General features: G+C 31.8%; 1 protein-coding gene and 1 non-coding gene across 2 annotated transcripts; one reads left to right on the top strand and one right to left on the bottom strand.

Annotated features, from left to right (window-relative positions):
* The first annotated feature begins 18606 nt into the window (after positions 1-18606).
* On the top strand, positions 18607-19342 carry LOC130808499 (uncharacterized). The gene is made up of 2 exons (XM_057673968.1): positions 18607-19053; positions 19283-19342. Exons 1-2 carry the CDS (start codon positions 18607-18609, stop codon positions 19340-19342), a joined length of 507 nt encoding a protein of 168 aa, XP_057529951.1.
* Positions 19343-21133: 1791 nt separating this feature from the next.
* TRNAL-UAA (transfer RNA leucine (anticodon UAA)) lies at positions 21134-21217 on the bottom strand. The gene has a single exon. It is a non-coding gene; the product is annotated as a tRNA-Leu (tRNA).
* Positions 21218-24447: the final 3230 nt, after the last annotated feature.

Genomic DNA, 24447 nt, shown 5'->3' with positions numbered 1-24447 from the left:
ATTTGTCATTACTGCGACAAACCGGGTCATATTAAAAGATTCTGCTGAAAGATGAAAAGAGACGAGTCAAAAGAAAGAAAGGGTGATTCCTCTGAGTCGAAGTCTGAAGAGAAAAATACTACAATTCTAGCAATTAGTGATGATGATTTGCTTTTCATTGGTGATAAAGAGTGCTTGAATGTAGCTTATGGTGACTGCAAATGGGTGATTGATTCGGGTGCTTCATATTATCTTACTCCGCATCAAGACTACTTCTCTTCCTATACTAGTGGTGATTTTGGTAGTGTTAGAATGGGAAATGATGGATCATCTAAGGTCGTTGGCAAAGGCACTATTTACTTGGAGAGTTCCACCGGTTGCAAGCTGATTTTGAGGAATGTCAAACACGTTCATGATATCAGATTGAATCTCATTTCTATAGGTAGGCTTGATGAAGAGGGTTACTTCAGCCATTTTAATGATGGTAAGTGGAAGCTCTGCAAGGAAAATCTTATAGCGACCCGAGGTAAGAAGCAAGGTTCACTTTATATGATGCAAGCTAAGGTTTGCGCGGGTGAGGTAAATGTTGCAGATGAATGTTCTAGTGAGTTATGGCATGATAGACTTGGTCATATGAGTGAGAAAGGTATGCAGATGCTCTCTAAGAAGCAGTATCTCCCTGATGTCTCAAGTGTGTCTTAAATCCTGTGTTGATTGTTTAGCTGGTAAACAACATGTTGCTTTTCATTCTCGCTCCCCATCTAGGAGAAAGTATCCTCTTGACCTTGTGCATACTAATGTATGGTCTATGGATGCTAAATCCCATAGTGGTGCTCTTTACTTTGTTTCTTTTATTGATGATTATTCTAGATTAGTGTGGGTTACTGTTTTGAAAACCAAGGATCAGGTACTTTCTGCTTTCAAGGAATTTCAGGCTAGAGTTGAGCGAGAAACAGATAGAAAGCTCAAGGTTGTTAGAGCTGATAATGGTGGTGAGTACAGAGGCCCATTTGAAAGCTACTGCAAGAGTCAAGGCATAAAGCTTGAGAAAACTGTTCCAAAGACACCTCAATTGAACGGAGTTGTAGAGAAGGTGAATTGAACAATTGAAGAAAGAATCCGATGTATGCTCTCTCATGCAAAGTTGTCTAAGTCTTTCTGGGCAGAGGCATTGGTTACAACTGTGTACTTGATTAACCTTTCACCTTCAAATCTTTTTGATGGTGATATTCCTCAGAAGGTTTGGATTAGTAAAGATGTCTCCTACAAGCACTTGAAGGTATTTGGATGTCGTGCTTTTGTTCACATTCCTAGAGATGAGAGATCCAAGTTAGATAAGAAGACAAATTAGTACATATTTTTGGGGTAGTCTAAAGATGCTCTTGGATGCAAGTTATGGGATCCAGTAGACAAGAAAGTTCTCAAAAGCAGAGATGTTGTGTTCTTTGAAGATCAGACTATGGAAGATATTGACAAGCCAAAGTAACAAACATCCTCTCATACTCTAATCACTTTTGATCCAGGCTCACCACAAATGACTCGTAGAATTGAAGGAGGAGATATTCAGCATGATGATGACAATGTTGTTGATAATGGTCATGATGATCAACCCGAGATTAAGCCACCAGTTGTTGAACAGCAACCACGGCCTAATGATGTGAGAAGATCTACTAGAGAACGATTCCTATTACAGAGTTTGTGTTACTAATTGATGGGGGAGAGCCGGAAGATTTTCAGGAGGCTATGTCACATGAGAAATGTAAGGAGTGGTACAATGCCATGCAAGATGAGATGAATTCCTTGCATGAGAATCACACTTATGATCTGGTAAAGTTGCCTATCGGAAAACGAGCACTCAAGAATAAGTGGGTGTTTAAGTTGAAGCCCGGAGAAAATGGCCAACCACCTAGGTTCAAGGCTTGGATTGTTGTGCGAGGCTATGAGTAGAAGAAAGGGATTGATTTTAATGAGATTTTCTCTCCAATGGTGAAGATTTCTTCAATCAGAGTTATACTTAATTTGGCTGCCAGCACGAATTTGGAAATTGAGCAACTTGATGTGAAGACTGCTTTCCTCCATGGTAACCTAGAGGAGGAAATTTACATGGAGCAACCTGAAGGTTTTGAGGTCAATGGAAAGGAGAAACTTGTGTGTCGCTTAAAGAAGAGTTTGTATGGTCTTAAGCAAGCGCCTCGGCAATGGTACAAAATATTTGAGTCATTTATTGTTGATAATGACTTCCATAAGACACATGCCGATCATTGCGTGTTTGTGAAGAATTTTGTTGAAGGTGATTTTCTCATTTTTCTTGTTATATGTTGATGATATGTTGATTGTTGGTTGTGATTCCAATAAGATTGCCAACTTGAAGGATAGTTTGAGCAAGTCCTTTGCTATGAAGGACCTTGGCTCTACGAAGCAAATTTTAGGCATGCGTATTTCTCGTGATAAAAAAAATAAGAAAGTGTGGATATCGCAAGAGAAATACATTGAAAAGGTGCTGAAAAATTTTAATATAAACAATGCCAAGCTTGTATGTTCTCCACTGCCAGTGCATATGAAATTGAGTTCTGAACAATATCCTACAACAGATGAAGATAAGAAGACGAGGAAAAATTTGCCTTATTCATCCGCCGTAGGTAGTTTGATGTATACCATGGTATGTACTAGGCTAGATATAGCTCATGCTGTTGGGGTAGTTAGTAGGTTTATGTCTAATCTTGGAAAGGAGCATTGGGCAGCAGTTAAGTGGATTCTAAGGTATCTCGGGGGTACTTCTAGAGTTAGTTTATGAGTTGGTCCTGGCGAACCTATGTTAGATGGTTACACAGATACTGATATGTCAGGTGATATTGATTCTAGTAAGTCTACTTCTGGTTACTTGATGACGTTTGCAGGGGGAGCTATTTCCTGGCAATCTAAATTGCAAAAATGTGTTGCTCTATCGACTACTGAGTCAGAGTATGTGGCAGCTCTTAAAGCTGGTAAGGAGTTAGTGTGGATGAGGGACTATCTTGAAGAATTAGGCTTAAAGCAAGACAATTATTTGTTACATTATGATTGTCAGAGTGCCATTCACCTAGCTAAGAATGCTACCTATCATGGTCGAACGAAACATATACGAAGGAGGTATCATTGGATTCGAGATCAGATAGAAGAAGAAACTTTTGAGTTTCCAGTACTCATGAATATGGATCGGATATGTTGACGAAAATCCTACCAAAGGAAAAATTAGAGGTGTGCCGTTTGAAAGCGGGGCTTGTCATACCCCCCAAATTGGAGTGAAGGGGAGATTTGTTGGGTTATTCCCTCCCACTTGGAGGAAGAGCCCAATTAGTATTTTTAAGTATGGGCTTTTAATATTACATATGAGCTAATATATTAATTAAAATAAAACCAAAAAAAAAGAGAAAACTACATAAAAAAAATAATAAAGGCAGCAGCCTTTTTTGGTGAGAAAAACGCACGTACAAAATAGAGAAGCACGATAGAGAAGAAAAAAGGCTCAACGTGTGATATTGCGTCAATTCGATCGAAGGCCATTCGTATTCTGTTTTGCGCCAAATTTTGACACGGTGTTGCTGTCTACCCAACCTACATATTTAACGGTTGGATTATCGTTTGTGTATTGCAAGTGCGTAATTTGTATTTTGTCCTAATTTACCCTAATTCTTATTTTACCATGTGTGTTATATTGCCTCTTTTCTCAACACTGGGCTCTTTTGGCCATATCTTCACCATGTTTCTTGATTTGGGCTATTGTAGGATTTTGGGGAAGAGTAGGATTAACATCATTTTCAATGACATCCCAAAGACTCAACGCTCTTAAGTATGATTCCATTTTTATAGCCCATGAGCAATAATTTTCACTAGTTAAACTTGGTATGGGAATTGAAAAATTATTTGATGACATTTTGATAACGGGTAGGATAATGCTTTTTTTTTTTTTGTATGGTACACTTAACTCACTTTCTCTCTCTCAAGTATACCCTAGGATCTAACCTAAAGCTCATGATACCATGTTAAGAGATATAGAATTAAAAGTATTCCACTAACTTTCTCATTACGGTATATTAAAAATGAAAATACAAGTACCTATTAAATAGGAAAACTAAGTAACTAATTATCCATAAAAATAGGAACTTCATCCCATGATCCCATAACTTACTCTATTACATTAGAAATAAATCCTAAATAGCAACTACCTACTTAACCACTACTTTGACTATAACTAACATAATTTGAATCAATCCAACAATTATTATACTATAAAATCTAAGCCATTTATTTTTCAGTAATTAAAAATAATAAAATGCAATTAAAATATTTAAAAATAACAAAATTAATTGTTTTTAAATTACCGTGAATAAATATTCACTTTAAAAATTTATCCTTAAAAATTTTTATTTTGCTAAATTTATTATAGTCAACCGTACCACTATATATAATATCAGCCTACATTACTATTTCTCCTTTATTTGATAATTAGTCACTAATTTATAGACTAATATACATCATACATGATTGATGATAGAAAAAGGGAGGCCTTTATTTATGGATCGACTATCAAGGAGATTTTACAGCAAATCGCATTAGAAATCCAAAAAGTCAATGCTTGTCCATGTGAATATCCTTCTTTTGCCATAAAAATGCAACGCTCATACATCAAGTTTAAATTTCATGCGGTGAGTAACATTTTACTCCTATTGCTCTATTAGTTTTATAACAATAATTATATAATAATGTTAAATTCTTAATCACAGTAATATAAAGTTGTATAATCAAAGCTTTAGCATTGATAATTATGTGACTGAAAACATTTTATACAAAAAACTTTTTCTATAATTTTTAAGTTGTATGATTAAATACTTAATTTTGTATGTAAATTATTGTGTATACCTAAAAAGTCCGTTTGTTGGTACGAAAAAATAGTCATAAAATGACTTGTATTGTAAATTTTTATGAAATGTACTAAGTCATTCCTATGGTAATAAAACTTTGTTCATAAAAATATTTTTATTCTTTTACAATTTTCCATTCTCACCTAATACCATATTATGCATTGTCAAGAAAATTTTGTACTTATTTTTCATTACTATTTTAACTATTTAATGTCGAATATCAAACAAGCCGTAAAAGTCGATTTAATAACACAAAATTCATTTCTCAATGTTAACAAGTTATGCTGTTGGGGTAGTGCAGAATGTAGCACTTCCCTTTGCGAAGAAATACTTTACTAATAAAGACAACGACGTCGTCTTTAAAAATGTGGGTGGTGAAACTTGGCAAGTGAAAATTGCTGGGAATGATTCAAACGGAATGAAAATGACTAGAGGTTGGCCAAAATTTGCTAAAGATAACAAGTTAAAAGTTGGAGATATTTGTGTCCTGGAATTGATGAAGACTTGCAAGCTATTGTTCAAAGTTCACATAATTCGTGTTCGTATTGACGCTGAAATCGATGCTTAAGGTGTTCAAAACATGGCACAGGCGAAGGCGAAGGCGAAGGCGAAGGGGTAGGAGTAAGCTCAAACTTGACATCGAAGTGTTGTGAATGGTTATGAACTTATGATAGTCTTTGAGATCTTCTCTTATAGCTAATGAACCATTAACTAAAGATTACTAGTGTTTTTGTATATGAGAAGTGTTTTAGTGCCTTATCTTATCCGTAATATCTTTCTATGTCAAAATAATTACGAAAACTTCTGTTGTGGAAAAAGAAATATTTTCCTCGACTTTTCATTAATAGTAATACGCGTATATATGGAAGTATAAATTCTAAGGATTAGGAAAGTGGGTTAAGAATATAGGTCAATAAGATTTACTGTTCAAATACAACCATAAAATAAACACTAGCACCTCTTTAAGTTGGACTGTTTAGAGTATAAAATCACAAACGTTCATCTTGCGATAAGAAACTGAAACTGACTATAACCCCTGGTTAAATAACAAGTAAGCGATTTGAATCTAAAAACAAGTAAGCGATTTGAATCGCAAGTAGAATTGTAAGTTGGTAGAATCTTACGATTTTAATTACAATAAAATTTGTAGAGGTAGAATTATAACACGGTTTTACAATTTTTCTTATGTATCTGTTTCATTAATTTTTCTTTCGATTCAACAATCTAACATCATAATGTTTAAAAAGTAAATTTCTTCATTTGTATGAAGATTCAAAATAATTATTTTGGAGTACTATTATTTTTCCATTTCATTCATAAAATGAATTGAATGAAATTTTAATTCATAAACTTAAACTTTTGAGATGAAAATATTGACTAAGTAGCAAATTAGGTTTATTGTAGAATCTTAGGATCCTACAATCCAATTCTACCGATTCAATTCTACTTCTCTGAACGATTCTAATTAGAATCACAATTTTAACAACTTTGCTATAACCTAAAGCCTTGGTGAAGATATGAACTAACTGCTCAAAAGTAGGGATATGAGAGGAATTAAAAAGACTATCTTAATTGGCAATGAAGAAAGTAGCAATAAACCTCTATATGTTTAGTGCGCATATAAAATCCATAGCTTTTGGTCTTTTGGATGATGCATCCCCTAAGCTAAGAAGTAAGTCCTTGAACTAATCAAGTTCACAAGTGATTAATGCCATAGTAGAACGATATTCTACTTTGTCTGAGGATCAAGCTGTTACTTGTTTCTTTATTTTCCATGAAATATGAAAATTGCCAAGAAAGACTAACCGACAAGTCACCATATAACGAATAAGGAGGCAAGTAGTCAATAAGAAACATGCCAACTAGACAAAGATAAGTCGCAATATGAGCGAACGAGAATGTCTTGACTAGAACAACTCTTGAAATAGCGGACAAGATGAACAAATGCATCCTAATGGTCATGACGTTGGGAATGAAGAAACTGAGACAACTCATGATCAACTTAAGTATACCAAGTTAGGTCTAGTAAATGACAAGTAAATAAGGCCACTAATTAGCCAATGATATCTCTCAACATAGAGCAGCAAACTTTTTACTAAAAAATTTAAATTGTCTATAAAAATAAGTATACTTCAGATATATCAAATGTCTACTTTAGTTATCTTAAACTCCTACTTGAAGCATCCTAAATGCGTACTTAAGGTATACTAAATGTCTATTTGACATACTGTAAACTCCTACCTGATGTATTTTAAATGCCTACTTGAAGTATCGTAAAACCTTACCGAGTAAGCATGTTGTACTTACACTATATTTTCTAAAATGTTTTTTAATATAATGAGTCAGTCCAATTAAAAATATTATCTCGCACGTATTTGTAACAGGCAAAACCTCTAAAATTAAATTTAAAAAATAAAGGATAGATGCACCAAAACGTACGTATCTAGAATCATCAACCAAAATATTGCAAACAAGTAATAAGTGGTACACAAATTTATTGATCAGAGTATTCCGGTATTAATTATATTTATATACTGACCTGACATAATTAATTGACCATTAAAAGAAGCAACTATACGTTTGCTATGAGCAATTAACTCTTCAACCAAAAAGTTGATATCAATTCTCAAAAAAAAAAAAAAGAGCGAGGCAGGATCACCATGGGAGTAGATGATGATGGAGCTTCTTGCTTTCCCAAGTTTGTCAAGTTGATCCTTTCCTCCCCTAGACCTGATCTTCATAAACTGGTATTTTTTTCATCCTCCTATTCCATTTTCTGCTTTTTACTTTATTAATTTTAATTCCTTTCATTTTTATGTATGTATATGTGTGCATTTTTCTCCTTAATCTGTCTGTTATCAGTCATTTTTTACTTGTACATAATTATTAAGTTTTAAAAAAATATTTCTAAATCCATGCAAACAAGAAATGGTTGGGTATTAGAGAAGTAGTTTTATTTCGGTTGGAACATGTACTACTACATTCATCACCATGTGAGATCACTTTTATAAAGAGGAATCTAATTTAATTCTTGTTGCCTCTCTTCTAACGTTTCACTTATCTTTGCTTACCTAAACCTCAGGGAGAAAAAAAAATAATTTATTATATCTTTATATCACGTCTAGAGACCAACTCATCTATAAATTTGATGGTTATACACTTATAGTCGGCCTCAGGTATGTTTTATATCCACCAAATTTACTTAAGAGCTCTTTGTTTAGATACATCACAGATGCTCTTTGAAATCAGATCACTTAATTAGATTAGTGTTTTATTTATGAGTTTAAATTACAAGAGTTTCAAATTTACAAATATGAAAGTAGCGAGTTAGAGAGTAGGGAAGAGAAAAAGAGAGAATCAACTAGAGATAACAATCAAAATAGAGAAAGTCCTTAAACTTACTAGAGTGTATTTATAGACAAAGAAAAAAAGGGACAACAATTAAAAGATGGCGAAAACTTCATGTAATCAGCAAATAGGCTGCTCGATCAAGGGCCCTTTGCGCAGCATATTAGAACATATTGTTTCCTAGCTAGTTTTGTTCTTTGCAAGGTCGAACCTTAACCAGGACAACACAATTTTGCTTTCACGTGATTGTTCCACTTTTGCTACAATTTATCTTCAACTTTCCTAGTATTGCACCAATATGGCAAAACAAAAATCCTTTGCACACTTGTTGTTCACAATATTTCACCATGTACAACACATTAAAGGGTCTGATAAAAGCATGATCCGACCTACTTATCCAATCTGAACTTAATTAAAAAAATAAAAAGTAAGTTTGAATTGAGATCTATCCGACCTAATCTATTTATTAAATTATTTATTAAATGAGTTAGATTAAGGTCAAGATTTCAGACTTGAAATAAAATTGTATAACCTATCTCTTATTAGACATTCATAATGATTATGTTTTGGTAGGAAATACCAAGGGAATTCATGAAGAATCATGGAAATGAAGTGTTGAACGAGGTATACCTTAATGTTCCAAGTGGTGAACAATGGAAATTTAAGCTAACAAGAGATCAAAATGGAAAGGTATGGTTGAAGAATGGGTGGGTGGAATTCGTAGCATCCTACTCAATATCGCATGGCCATTTCTTGATGTTCATCTATAAAGGAAGTTCCTATTTTGATGTTCATATCTTTGATATGACCACTTCTGAGATTGATTACACACTTTTTCATCCCAAAAATTATTACAACTCATTAGACAAACCAACTATGTTCAACACCAATATCAAACACAAAATTGGAGGTAATTTTTTTTTCTCTTCTTAATTAATTGCCAATATTTTATTAATATTTAATATTTAATTTATCTTTAGATTGTTCACTAATTATTGTGTAATATATATTTGATCGGAATTGAAAGGGAGAGTTTTGGTTGTGGGTCAGCCATCAAGGAGATTTAAGAGAAGCAACGACTCACATTTCAGTCATGAAGAAATCAAAAAAGTATATGCTTGCCCATGTCATCATCCTTCTTTTGCCGTAAAAATGCAACGGTCGTATGTCAACTTCTTGTTCCAAGCGGTGAGAACTTATCATCAATAAAATATACTTCCTTTGTTTTTTTAGTCGCCCCCAACATTATCTCTTCACTTTTTTATTTTATATTTTGCGGCTAGTAAACAAAAAAAAATTTAACCGGGTAGGGTTTTGTTTTATTCGTCTTGACGCCTATTTTCATAATATCAAATTTTTATAATTATTAGTTGTGTATAACTCGAGATATAATCAATTGAAAAAAGCCTAAAAAAGTATTTGAGTGCAAGAAAAAAACAAAAAAAGTACTAATGAAAATCGACTTGAGACACGTGTCACACTGTTATTAAAAATTTTCCAGCTTTAATCTATTATTTAAAGGAAAGCTTTTGATATTTAACTTCATATTTAGGAAAATAATTAACTCATCAAAATCATATATAGCACCACATGTTGAAATAAATTAATAAGAAATTCGTTAGAGTTTTGTTTGTAAAATAAACATCCCAAAAATTTTACATTGCTCCAAATAATAAAATACAATTACAACAATGACATCAAAATTTAACATAATAAAATACAAGATAACAAAATATAAAACCAAATGACAAACCCATTTTGAACCCTAATTTCTATAAAACAACAAAACTATTACGTTAATTCCAGATTTTCAAGAAATTAACAAAACTACTTCACCATTAATTATATTTGATAATCCATAGAACACAATCACGTAAATGACAAAATTAATTATGAGCAAATCACAAAACCACACATCTTAAACAAAGTCGCAATTATTAGTCTCTATTCCTAAATTCTAAAATAATCACATAAAGAACAAAATTACAAAAAAATTAGAGAAGAAATCCTAAATTAATAGGAAGAGAGCATAGAGAGATTAAAAGAGAAATTTGCCCAAAAAAAACTGTAGAATGGTGGTGTGTGAGACAGAATTAGCTAAGGGTTGTTAGTATAATGGTAAAAAAGTATTTTATTTTAATTTAAATAGAAATAAAAGAATATTAATTCTTTTTTTAAAATAAAAGTATGGGTAGCCTATGCTACCCATTGCTCTACCATACATCCGCTTATGGATGTTGGAGGAAGAAAGGAGGTGGTTGTTTTATTTTATTTTTTTTCACATTTTCTCCCTTTTTAATGAATTTTTTTCAAAATAACCTATTTTACAAGTATTAGGTTGCTCAGGTTCATTAGTAGTAAAAACCTCTTTAAGTTGGAATTATTTAAGATTAATTAATAGTTGAAATTATTGTAGAAAAATCGAGTAAAAATTATATTATTCTAGGTAATTTTTCCTAAAAAAAATACAAGATTTTGATATGTCATTTTCCTATATATATTTATTGAGTTGCACTACATATATCCATTATATAATCTATCAACTATGTACTAGTAATAAATATTAAGATGTAATAAAATTCAATTCACTAGTAACAAATGTATTTTATTTTCTATTAATACCCGTTGCATTGAGATTTTTTTTGTTGTTGTTTGTTTAGTTTAGAAAAAGGTTCACATAAATGTATGTGCAAATTAATATTATATAGCTAGCCATAAAGTGTTAATGTCAAATTTCTTTTAACAACTTGTATTATTGGGGTAGTGCAGAATGTACCAGCTATATATGCCAAGAAGTATGTTACCAATAAAATAAACGACGCCGTTCTTCAAATTCTGACAGGTGAAATATGGCAAGTGAAAATTATAGAAAAGCGAAATGAAATGAAAATTACCAGGGGTTGGAAAACATTTGTTAAGGATAATAAGTTACAAGTCGGAGATGTTTGCGTCTTCGAGTTAATGAAAGATACCAAAAAATTATTATTCAAAGTTTACATAATTGTTAAATGATTAAATGCTTAATCGTCTGATCTTTGTTAAAAAGCTAATGAACAAGTAACTAAATAAGCTAAGGTTCCTTACATGTCTAGCATGGGAGCTTTTTGTATAGCTAAGATTCAAGGTGCTTTTGTAAAAGGAAGGATTAATGAGGAGCATATAATACTCCATATGTAATCCTATATTAGGAAATCATGAAAAACTAAGGCAAAACTAATGATATTGTTGAAATCATATGTATTTTAATCTTGTTTATAAGAAAATTACGAGTAAAAGTGTAATAATACCTTCTCGTGGTTGACTCGTATATGGTAATAGGCATTTACCTGAAGTTTAGCTAAAATTTTCAATCAATCACATGAATTTTGTTTGAACTTAGCACAAATTACTGTCAGTTTTACCCGGGTTGAATATGTATCACCTAAAGTTATTTTAAACTCATAATAACAAGACTCTAAGATTTTCCAAGTCGAATTTAGCTTAAACATAATATAATTGACCAGAATTTAATCCAAACGACTCATAATATAACCAACTCGAAGTTAGTATTTACCGGACCGTAACTTATATAAATTATAAAAGAATTCTACCTCACGAACTAAATTGAGTTTGAAAACACTCAAATCTAACAAAATCTAACGAGTTACAAAAGTTAAAGCACTACTTAAAAAGGACTATACCCTTAAAAAGAGGTTCCGGGTCTTGCGGCCAATGTGGCCATCAACTAAGTACCTTGCACTTAAGAAAGAAGTTACGGTACGGCCAATGAGACACTGGCTATGGACCAAACAAATTACTTACAATATCCTCTTACATGTAAGCAAGGAATACTATTCATCATCCCTTCAATGAACAGTATTTTTGCCTACTTAATCTTTAAACTGCCACGTCATACTTACACATGCCACCTGCTGCTACTTCAGTCTACCAAATGCCACTTCAACGCCATTTACTCAATACAGGTGCTTCCTTCCTTTTCATCTTCCATTTCATCAACATGTTTTGGTTAATACCCACCAGAATCAAATCCCAACTCAGTTATCTTTTTTTTTTTTCCTCCTTTCTCTTCATTAAATTTTTGGTGCTCAAAAATGCCATGTTTCCGGGGCGGCTTGTAGTTTGTCCCACAACTCAAGGATAATAAAAAGGTTATAATTAGAGTTTCTCTCAAATGGGTTTTGTTCCTTTTTATGGGGTTTCACTTCTGCTATTAATTATATGTTAGTTGTTGTTAGTCCTTTTTTTTTCTATTGATCATACTTTTTTTGTTCTGGGTTTTGAAATTTTCCTGTTTTTGGTTCTAAATATTGGTTTATTTTACATGTTTTTCAGGATGTCTGTCTTTATTTGCTACTAATTTCTGCTTAAAACAATTTAGGTATGTATATCTATCAATCTCTTAAATCACATTATATTTCAATCGATTATTTTACATAATTTCCTTCATTAAGTGCTTGATTTTAAGGGTATAAGGACTTTGATCGTAACTTCTTTGAGCGAGATACACTGGTATACGAGGATGTTGATGATTTTCTCATCATTTGTGTCTTTTTTTCCAAGAGTTTGACATTGTGTGATAAAAATGGCTGAAAATTGCCCTAAGTTGTTGGATTTGATACCAAAAGAAAAAGAGAAGATGGGTGTGGAAGAATTAGGATATGGGTGTTCTTCATCTGATGATAAAAAGCTTGAACTTAGACTTGGTGTACCTGGAGATATAAATTCATCAAATAGAGAGAATGAGAAATCACTTTTTTCTCTGGGTTGTTTTTCTTCCAAGAACAACAATGGTGGTGTTATTGGGTGTGGGCAGGAACAGAATCATAACTCATGGTCATCTATCTCCCAACAAAATTCCGCTTTTCTTTGCACTTGATGGTATAACATAGTATAAAGAATAATATCTCAAGATATTCAATCAATGATATCAATATATCTATATTAGTACAAAATATTGTATTGTATAATATCATGTAATATAATCATGTATATTAGGAAATAATCTTCTACAAGAAATTCTTTTCATCATGTATATATATGTTGTACAATGTTCAATGGTAATACACACAACTTTTCTTAAACTCTTATACATAGAAGTATGTCGCTTTCGAAAAATGATTTACTGAAATCTATTAATAGCAATGTCTTTCACTATTTTGTGTTGAACCGAGTTATGGGGTCCTGTTTACGTTGATGCTATGCAATTGCATTAAATTCCTGTTCCGGCTAGGATTTTTAAAGTCTGGGATAAAATTTGGTTCTTTGATATGAGGTTTGAAAGGGAGAAGCATATTGTACATAAAGTTGCCTGGTTACTACTTTTGCATTTCTCGATTCTCTTTTCATCTGGTCAAAAGTTCTGTGTTTGAGTTGTAAGTCTCCTTTTAATAAAAATTCCTGTTATTTGTCGTGTGAGTGATATTAAGCCGTGACAATTCATCCATAGTCACCACACAAACCCACGGGTAATGATCGTTGATTTGCATACTTTGCATACTCACTCGAAGTGGTTCATTCTTTCCCAAATTTATCAAGTGATACTTTTTTCTTATTTCCTGGCTTGTTTCATTTATGTGCTGATTACCTTTGTTTTGATGTTCATTGCAGGCTGGATTAATCGAAGGTCATGTGGTGGAGATGGGTTTAACTACAACTTCATTGCTAAATGCTGAAAAGTTTCCTGTCATAGTTCCAAATTCTATGTTTTCCCCCCAGGTGAATACTTCTTTCCCTTAGTTAGCTCACTTTTCAGAATTTATTGGGCTTGTTTCCTTGTGTTTAACTGACCCTGGTGAAAGAATTGTTGGATACAAGTAGAGCAGATCCAAAACAAAGCAGAGATTTTATACTAACATCGGGAAATTGAGCCCATATCAAACCCAGGGGTTTACAGTAAAAAACGCCATGTGATTCTGATTGAACCGTGATCAGCTAAATGGCCAAAAAGTGCAGTAATTTTGTAGTTGGGATTGTCGAGGTACTCCGAGTTGCCCCATCTTGCTTCTGATTGGATCCGAAATATACGAACTGTATCCTTTCTGCAATGGCAGATTATGAGATCATTAGATTAAGAAGCTTCCAGGGCATCGTAAGCATCATCTCATTTGTCGCAAACTCAAATTTTGTAAATACAGAGCCATCACATCCACTTGGTATCTTTCTTTTGCTCTTCCTCTCTTTTTCTCTTCTCAAATAAGTTACATGAACAGGACTTATAAAGTAAAGAGACTACCTTATTGACATAATGGATTAATTTTTCCATTTGCTTGAACCAAGGCTCGGCATACTGGTATTGTCATCCCCCATTGTCTACATGATGTGGTTTGTCTGATTCACATTACGTCACAGATTTGTTGGAAGACTGAAATACATAACACATTTCCACCAATTTGATCTACACTTCTAGAAGTGTTAGACATACTTAGTCTAATTTCTACTCTTTACCCACATTCATTAGACATATATATATATATATATATATATATATATATATATATATATATATATATATATATATATATATATAGTCTTATCTTTGTAATCATATATACTTAATAAAAAAATAAAAAGGGGAATACAATCCTCCCCTATTTTTCTTCTTAATTTTCTTCTATTTTCAGAAATTCAACCTTGTTCTTGAAATCAAGATGTTCAAATCAACATGGTATCAGATGTAAAGGTTCTCATTGCATACCTAGATTATCTCTCAATCAATTCATTTCAGTTTCGATTGTTTCAAATCGCTTCGTCAATCTAGGTTTTCTGTTCTTCTTCACTCTATCTTCGCCAACGAAAATCAATTGATTTGTTCATTCACAAAACCCTAATCAAGATTCTGGTTTGTTATTTCTTTATCTTCTGCTTTCACGCCGCTATAATTAATTCAATTGTTCGTTTGCAATGACAAATCAAGATCCTAGTTTGAGTTTTCTTGACCATTCCGATCCTTTATTTCTCCATCCTGCTGACCATCCTGGTTTATTGTTGGTCTCCAAACCATTTAATGGTTCGAATTTTGGTTCATGGAAGAAATCTATGTCAATCGCCTTATCAGCAAAGAACAAATTGATCTTTATCAGTTCCAATTCTCAGCCTAGTGCCACTGATCTGAAGTTTCCTCAATGGAAGAGATGCAATGATATGGTCACCTCCTGGATTTTAAACGTCTTATCTCAAGACATAGCTGAGAGTGTTCTTTATTCGGATTCTGCCTACGACATCTGGAAAGAACTTGAAGATCGCTATGGTCAAGCGAATGGTGCCAAGCTGTTTCAATTAAAGAAAGATATACGGTTATCAGGCCAAGGTACGAATGATATTGCTGGATATTTCACTAAATTGAAGAAAAATTTTGGGATGAGTTAAATCAAGATGTTCAAATCAACAAGAAGCATTGCAAAGAAGGGAAATTACCAAATTATGTGGTAATTGAACAAAGATATTTTGACTTACTATCAATACCAGGGAATGATTATCATCCATCTCATGATATATCAATTGGTCAAGAATTCATCAAGGAAATTTATGAAGCATTAAGATCAAGTCCCCAATGGAATGAGATGTTGTTTATAATAACATATGGTGAACACGGTGTTTTCTTTGATCAAGTTCCGACACCAATCGAAAGCGTTCACCCTGACGACTTCATTAGTCCTGAACCATACGGTTTTGTTTGATAATCTTAGTGTTAGAGTTCTTACTATTTTGACCTCTCCATGGATTACATACTATAATTATAGTTACATTTACACCTGATTGAGATTGAGTTGACAGAGTTTTAATTAAATATTTTCGACTAATAAATAAAAATATGTAAAAGTCATTAAATTATAGTTACATTTAAATATTTTCGACTAATAAACAAAGATTTGATGTTTAACTGACCCTGGTGAAAGAAATGTGTTATGAAATTTCTCTCGAATAGACAATTCTTATGCTGAACTGACAGTTGGATGCAATCTCAAACAAGTGAAACAACTGGTATCCCTTTATGTACTCAAATTGTGTTCTATCTTTTTAAAATGTAATCTCTTGGAAATAATTAAAGGCATCAACCCTTTTCTTCTTTACTACTATTCTTTTTCGGAAGTTCAAATTTCAGCTAGAAAACTTGCTTCTGCTCTCTGGATTTTTCATCACTATTTTTCTTCTTCTGAAATTATGTATTTGGGTCTTAATAATAATCATCAAAGAAGAAGAAATCATAATCATAGGATTAGTAAAGATGAGGGTTTTGATGTTCAACAAAAGCTTAACCATCCTTGTTGATCCTCATCGAGGTGGTTCCCCTGATCATCAGGTAGTTTTCTACTGTAAGATTGCATCTTTTTGTTAGTTTTATTTAATTTAGGAGTATAATTTTCACTTGTATTATGTAAAAAATAAAAATACTATTGGGTTTTACTGTTTCTGCAATTTGAGTTTCTGTTTTTGGATCATAATTGGTGAATTTTGATGGGTTTTTTAATGGTTTGCTTTTCATTTACTTGATTTGGCTTTTGGAATCAATCAAAATTAATAACATATACTCCTATTGATTTGTAGTTTTCTGGGTTTTTAATGTTTATAATTGATTGGTCTAGTAGAATTGGCTTTCCTGTTTTTGTTCTTTGAGGTTGAAGTTTCCATATTTATCATTTAATGACTGATAGTACATCCTGTCTACTAGCAGTTTCTATTTTGAAACCCTACTTGATGATTGTGCTGGGTGTGTTATTGTCCCATTGCTTTTAGGTTTCTGTTTTTAGTCAATACTACGTGGCATCTTTATATTTTTAGTTTTCATATATCTGGTTGAAATGAACGGAAGAGATTGAAATAAGGATTTGAAGCAAAATGAGTTTGATTTCTTAAAATAGAAAATGCGGCAAATCGAAAAGGACGGAGAGAGTAGTTGTACTTAATTTTGATGACTATTAGGGGAGTCCAATGGGCCGAATAAGGACCGGGTCAGGCTTAAGTAAATATGAGTCGGGTCGGTTAAAGGCCCTTTATAATTGAAATGGGTCGGGCTTAAAAGCCCGACCAAGCCCAACCTGGCCCATTTTTAGTACTAAAAATTATTTTAATTCCCATATTAATTTATAATAAATAAATTGAAAAAATATTAATTATTCTATTGACATTGTTATTTATAATATTAAATTATACATATGCTATTTACAAAGGCTCATTTTCGGCCCTTACTGAGTCCTTTTATAACCCGCTTCATTTTAATTATAGTATAGCTCGTTTTCGGCCCGGCTTATTTTAGGCCAAAGCCTTTCTAAAAATAGGCTAAATAAAGGCTTAAAATGGAAGTCTGACTCATTGAACACCCCTAATGGCTACTCTTTTGTCCCCTACTCCCGAAAATTTAGGGCACAATGGTTTGTTAGTAACAACTTTTTAACTAATTGTAGCAAATTCAAACAAGGGCATAAGTAATTTGTAATTTCTTTTGGTTTGTTATATGATGGGGTATATTTCCATGTGTCTTGTTATTCCTTTGTGATGTTATAAGTTTGTTTTGTGGCCATTCCAGATTTTAATACGATGAGTAATTTATTTTTTTATTTTTTTTCATATGAGAACAATTTGTATGGTCGTCTATGTCGTAGTCCGGTATATTGGGATGATTTCAGCGAATCTGTCACTCTAGGTTCGACTATGTTAGAAGAGATGACTAATTAAGTGAAAATGATTCGTGAAAAGCTTAAGGCGACCCATGATCGACAAAAGTCCTACGCATGGGTCTTATACCCTAAGGGTCTAGACCCGACCCGACCCTAATTTTAAGGGTCTGGGTCCACCTATTTTTGGACCCTATGGATCCGGGTCGGATCTGGGTCCATGAACTTAAGGTCCGGGTCTACACGTTTAAGACCCAGATCCGATCCATACCCATTTACATCTTTTTTTAAAAAAAAATTGTATATTAACTATCATGTGTATTTTATTATTTGATTTGAAATTTTATTATATTTCTGAACATTACATGATTTTGAACTTTTTCGGTTCATATAATTTAAAATGTGGTTGTCGTATCTATACTTTAAAAGTTAAAGACTTGATAAATATTTCATTATTAGAACTTGAATGTTGGAAAACTTCATATATTTATTCGCTCAATTAGTACAAAGTATTAAAAGATCCTCGTTAGTCGAAAATGTTTAAATAATTTTATACGAATGGTCGAAATTGTACTTCATAATATAATTTAAAAGAATTTTCAGGAAAAAAAAAATAAACTTTTTTGGACCTAGATCCAGACCCTAAACCCGCCAGACCCTAAGGGTCTGGGAACAGGTCCAAAATTTTCAGACCCTACGAATCTGGGTCCAATAAAAAAATTAGGGTCTGAATTTTGGTCTAGCTGGATCCGACCCAGATCCGACCCATGCCCATCCCTACTGATAAGTTCACTGTAGGGAATTATGTGTTATTGAGAGTTTCACCGATGAAAGGAGTCATGAGGTTTGGTAAGAAGGGCAAGTTGAGTCCAAAGTTTATAGGACCTTATGAGGTCACAGAGAAGGTAGGAAAGGTGGCCTACCGACTAGCACTACCCAATGAGTTGGGCAAGGTCCATGATGTGCTTCATATCTTGCAGCTGAAGCGATATGTTCCGGATAAGTCGCATGTGCTAGATCCCGAGCCCTTAGACCTTGATGAGAATTTGTCTTATGAGGAGAAGCCTATCGAGGTCTTAGATTCTAAGTTGCGCAGTACGAGGAGAAAAGATATAAAGATGGTGAAAGTTCTATGGTCTAACCAGCGCACACAGGAGGCGACATGGGAAACTGAGGATTCCATGCGTGAGAAATACCCACTCCTTTTTCCCGAGGTTAGAGAGTTACGGGGTCGTAACTAAATTTTAAGGGGGTAGAATGGGATAGAATTTCGCGCGTTTTCACACATTTTCTCCTCTATGATATCAACCTATTACAATTTTGTATGCTTTTGATTGATTGTGTTGAGTCGATTGTGTGACATTTACATGTTTTAATTGGGTGTTGAGTTAATTTAGGTGATTATGAATACTCGAAATGGAATATGTATGAATATTTTGATAGATTGAGTATCTTTTTGTTAATAGTGTCAATAAAGTCACGATCTTTGAGTTAATTCCTTAGGCTTAAAATCGTTAAGACACCTTTCGAGTCATTAGAAATACAAATTTTCATGATTAGCGTCCTTGTTACTCTACTTTCGGGGACGAAACTTCTTTTAAGGGGTAGTCTGTAACACCCCGTCATTTTATGACGTCGTTAATTATTATTATTATAATCACTTTTGGAGATTTTATAAAAATATTAAGTTATTTTGAGTTAGTCTCAATAAATTTCATTCACATAAGAATTTAAATATTGACGTATTTAGATTAAAAATAGATTTGCGACTACTAAACTAAAGAGGTTCGAATTAAAATTATTATTTTATTAAAATTTGTGAGCACACGAAGGTCCATCGCAAGTAGACGAATCTAGATAAATAAATAAATAAATGAATAAACAAAATAAAAAGGATGGGTTATCCATTTATATATCCTTGTCACATCTTCAGTTTTTAACAGAGATGTTGCCCAAATTTTCATTCACTCACCTTTTTAATTAATCTTTAACGTTTATCTAAATTCTTTTCTTTTTATGTAACACTCGAATTTCCTCCCGTCATTCACAGTTTCAGTTTTGTTTAAGGGGATGAAAATTCAGGGGTGTTACAAATTCAGAATACCTCTAATCAGAAATACATTTGGTCTCATTCTTTTCGAGTGTTCAACCCACTCATCCTCAAACAATAGGATTCGAGTGATCACTTGTGTCCATGAATGCATTAGACATTCTTACTATAATGTTGTCTACTCTATTTCAATTTAAGTTACGTTTAAAAATTAGGGAAATTCTACATGGTACCATTCAGTTTTCATGAAACATTAATGGTAGCACTTTTGTAACACTTTTCCACATGGTAGCATCCAGTTTATGCACTATCTAACTGCTATAGCATTTTCCGTTAAATTCTTGTTAATTTCGTTTAATTCATCATTTTGTATGATTTTTCCGCATTGTAGCATCCCGTTTTTGGTCTAAAATGTTTAATTCAGCATTTTAACGTTTTATTCACTGATTAATTTATCAATGCCCTTAATGTTGTAACAATTAAGTCGATATATATATTAGTGCTTGAAATCCACCTTTTGAACTAATGCACCGTTTAAGCTTATAAAATGCGCTTTTTGAATTATATATTAGTGTTTGTAATGTACGTTTTGAACTTTATAATGCCAAGAAGTTGAATGAAAATAAAATTGTTATAACATTTGAGGGCATTAATAAATTAAGCGGTGAATTAAACGTTAAAATGGTGAACTAAACATTTGAGAGCAAAAACTAGATGCTACCATGTGGAAAAATTTTACAAAATAATGAATTAAACGAAAATTAATAAGAATTTAAAAGAACATGCTACGGCAGTTAGATAGTGCATAAATTGGATACTACCATGTGGAAAAATCTTACAAAAGTGTTACCACTAGCGTTTCATGAAAACTAAATGCTACTATGTGGAATTACCCTAAAAATTACTCATCTTAAACGTATTTTTAAATAAAATAGGATTTTTTTTGGAGCGCTCCTAGCAACTAGTTTATGTAAAATAACTTCTTTGGCTCTCCACATATTATTATTATTATTATTATTATTATTATTATTATTATTTTATAAAATTATTCTAAAATTTTTATGTTCCACAATATACTTGATGTCAATAAAGTTTGATGTAAATCAGAATATTAATATTATTAGAGTTTGAATTATAGTATATAGTTACTTATTATATTGTACCGTCAACTTATATACGATAGAAAATAAACAGTATATAAGAAAAATTTAGACTTATTGCAAATGAATTTAAAAAATTAAAAATGCTGGCTGTGGGGTTCGAACCCACGCGCACTTTGAGTGCAGCAGATCTTAAGTCTGCCCCCTTAACCACTCGGGCAAACCAGCTAATATAATGTTAAGCTACTTTTGTTTATAAATTTAATTTGGAAAACGATTTCCGAGCGCGTTAAATAGATACTTATACTTTGACAATTTCTCTTTAACTACCGTGATTAGTGATGCATATAATGATTTTTCATAAACGAAAATATATTCATAAATAATATAACTCCCATACAATGCACGTGACTTTTAACTTATATATATATATATATATATATAAATATATATATATAAATATATATATATATATATATATATATATATATATATATATATATATATATATATATATATATATAATTATTGATTTAATTATTTTGATAACTTTTTTAGCATAATTAATAATTATAAAGATAAAAAAGGTTTGTCTAGTATGTAATAGTATGAGTTTTAGTTAACTATGATAAGAATTAATAAAAATGTTCATACAATTATTTATAATTGATAATTGTCACATTCAAATGATATGTGCAATTTAACATTAAGATTCAATGTACATGTTTTAAATTAAATCTAAAGTTAAGTGAAAATGGAAAACAAATATTACCTGAGAGATATATAGTGGCTTTGAATTATATATTACATGAAAATAGATATATTTTATATTTATTATGATTTAATGAGCTTTAATGTTTTAAGATTAATTTAAAGTACACCTTTAAATAAACATACATTGAAAATTTAACAATAAATTTAAAAAGTTATTTTTTATTTTTACTTATTTAGGAGAAAAAGCTCTCGCTATATAAACAACTTTTGTTTCATGTTTATGGGTTATTGGGACCAATGTTATTAATCGCATTATAAATATAAAAACATTAATTTTTATTTTTTTTGAAAATTATGATAAATACTTATTGATGTCTATTGAAACATGATTTTGTAAAGCTTTTCACCCTAAGAATGTGTTGGAATGTCTATAGCCTATAGGACTAGAGTTATCCACGGGATGCATTACTTATGTTAAAAATGTAGTCTTACATTTTTTTTTTTCTTATCACTATATTTGGATAGCAAATTAGAAGAGAAAACAAAAAAAGGAAAGAGAGAAAAAGAAAGGAGAGAGGTAATGAGGAAGAGTACATATTGTATGCTTAGAAGAGAAGAGAAGGAAAAAGAACGAAAAATAATTTTTTTCCTCTAAATCTTTCCACTTTAGAAGAGATTGTATGTTTAATAAAATTTGTTTATGTTTTCACTCCAAATTCATCCTCTCTAAATCTCTATTCTCCCATTTTGTTTTCCAAATAAAAGACTTTTCATCCTTTTAAATTTCTCTCTTTCTTTTTCCTTCATTTCGCTATATTCAAATACAGTGTATACGTTAATTATTAGGACAACTCGTGAGAGGTAACTAGAAGTCACTCATGCTTGTGTGTTTTCTTTGCTTTGTGATGTAGCCTTCGAGGGGTGTACACACAATATATGTTTGTTTATTATATTATATATGTATAAGTCATGTTGCTTGTTGAGATATTTATGTTGGTAGCATGTCGATTACTATGCTATCTATGTTAGAAACATGTTGCTTATTAAATATAATGGAACTAAAAGCATGTTGATGCTTATTCATTATTTGAACAAGAAAGTAGATCATGATTGAATCGTGTATAATTGGAATTGTAGTTAAACTACAATCTTGGATATGGATGATGAATGGAGGTGGATATTGGTTATGCCCTATGAAACTATATATTTAATTTGTTTGGTATGCCTTCGAACGACTTATAAGATTAAGAAAATAAAAGTGATGAAAATAAGAAATTTAAAGTAAACGAATCTTATCTAATATTGATATTGTTCGTGATGTTTTATTTATCGTCTTCTATTTTGTGCTAGCTCTAACATGTATATTATTTGCTTGTTTCTTTGTATCTTTTCTTCTTTTTTGACTATGTCCCCTATGGTCTTGTAATGATTTTATATTCATTTGGAATAGAAGGAGCATGTTAGCTTACATATTGGTTATTGGACTATAGCACTTTGGAGAGTCTATCTAGTTGCTTATTTTAATTTTATTTGGGTTATAATAGTATTCATGTACTATTTTGGTTAAAATATTCAAGAATTATAAATTTATCGGTTAAGTTTTAAATAGGCCTTGAATTCATGATGAGGTTCTAGAGTTGAAAACTTCATAATGTTCCACAAAGTTTGACTTTTTAATTCGTTTATCTTTTATTCCTAATTATGTCTAATCGAAATTTGGTATTTTTCTAAGATTGATAATGTTTCATGAACTCGTGTTTTCAGATGCTTTTGATTTAGTAGAAATCATTTTTTGATTCGGATCTTACCTTGTGCTATTGTTATTCGAGCCGATTTTATATAGGTCGTTACAGTTGGTATTAGAGCAAAATTTTTGTTTTCGAAAAATCAACAGATTAATCATTTCAAATGTATTTAAAACAATTTTCCTTTGCTAGTAGAGAGTTGTGATACATCAAAGGAAAAATTTTAGACTTGTTGATTTGTAGACTTAAGATCAAAGTGTGCTTGTTGTTTACTTAACTATTGTCAACTTTAAAATGGTTTAGAAGATTATGTTGTTTGAATTATTGTAGAATTTTTTACTGGAACCGTGTATGATTGAGATGATTATTTAATGAATTTTCTTTTTTTTTCTCTCTAAATTTGCTATCTAAACATAGTATGAGTAAAACACTTGATTGACGACTTTTATCTTAAAGAAATTAAGGGAACAACCATAGATGTTTTATTATATCTTGTAGGGCAAAGTAAAAGTAACCTATATTTAAGTTGGGGTGATGATTTCTTTGCACATATACAAAGAATGTAGAGGACCTAGAGTTTGTATTAGCCCATGTTGAGAGCCTCTATGAGACTTTAACTATAAGGACAAATTGTTGGATAAACCCATGGGGGTGATTGGTGAAAGGAGTTCGGGGAGTTCACTTTAGATGGATTCTTAACTCTTGTTAGCTTATATTAGGGTACTTACTATAGAGTAGGAGGTTATTCACCTATTTTCCACAAGGAAGACCCTATACACTTTTTAAAATGTTCTAAACATTTTGAGTTTAAAACATTTGAGTTCTCGAGTCTGAGTTTAGTATAGATATAGGATTTAGAATTGGAATTAATTATTTAAATTTTTTTTTATTTTCTTTTGTTCTTCTCCTTTATTTTCTCCTTTACTTTGATTTTTTACATTTATTAAAAAATATATAATAAAAACTTACAAATTAAGATGAACTTAACAAGATTTTACA

The sequence above is a fragment of the Amaranthus tricolor genome, chromosome 3 (assembly GCF_026212465.1).
Source record: "Amaranthus tricolor cultivar Red isolate AtriRed21 chromosome 3, ASM2621246v1, whole genome shotgun sequence".
Taxonomy (NCBI): Eukaryota; Viridiplantae; Streptophyta; class Magnoliopsida; order Caryophyllales; family Amaranthaceae; genus Amaranthus; species Amaranthus tricolor.
The sequence above is the reverse complement of the archived record's forward strand: the minus strand, read 5'-3'. Positions and strand labels throughout refer to the sequence as shown.

Coding starts and splice junctions, on each gene's coding strand:
- LOC130808499 (XM_057673968.1), top strand. CDS start 18,607: ATGCCCATCCCTACTGATAAGTTCACTGTAGGGAATTATGTGTTATTG. Junction 19,054..19,282: donor ACCCACTCCTTTTTCCCGAG/GTTAGAGAGTTA, acceptor ATATTTTGATAG/ATTGAGTATCTTTTTGTTAA.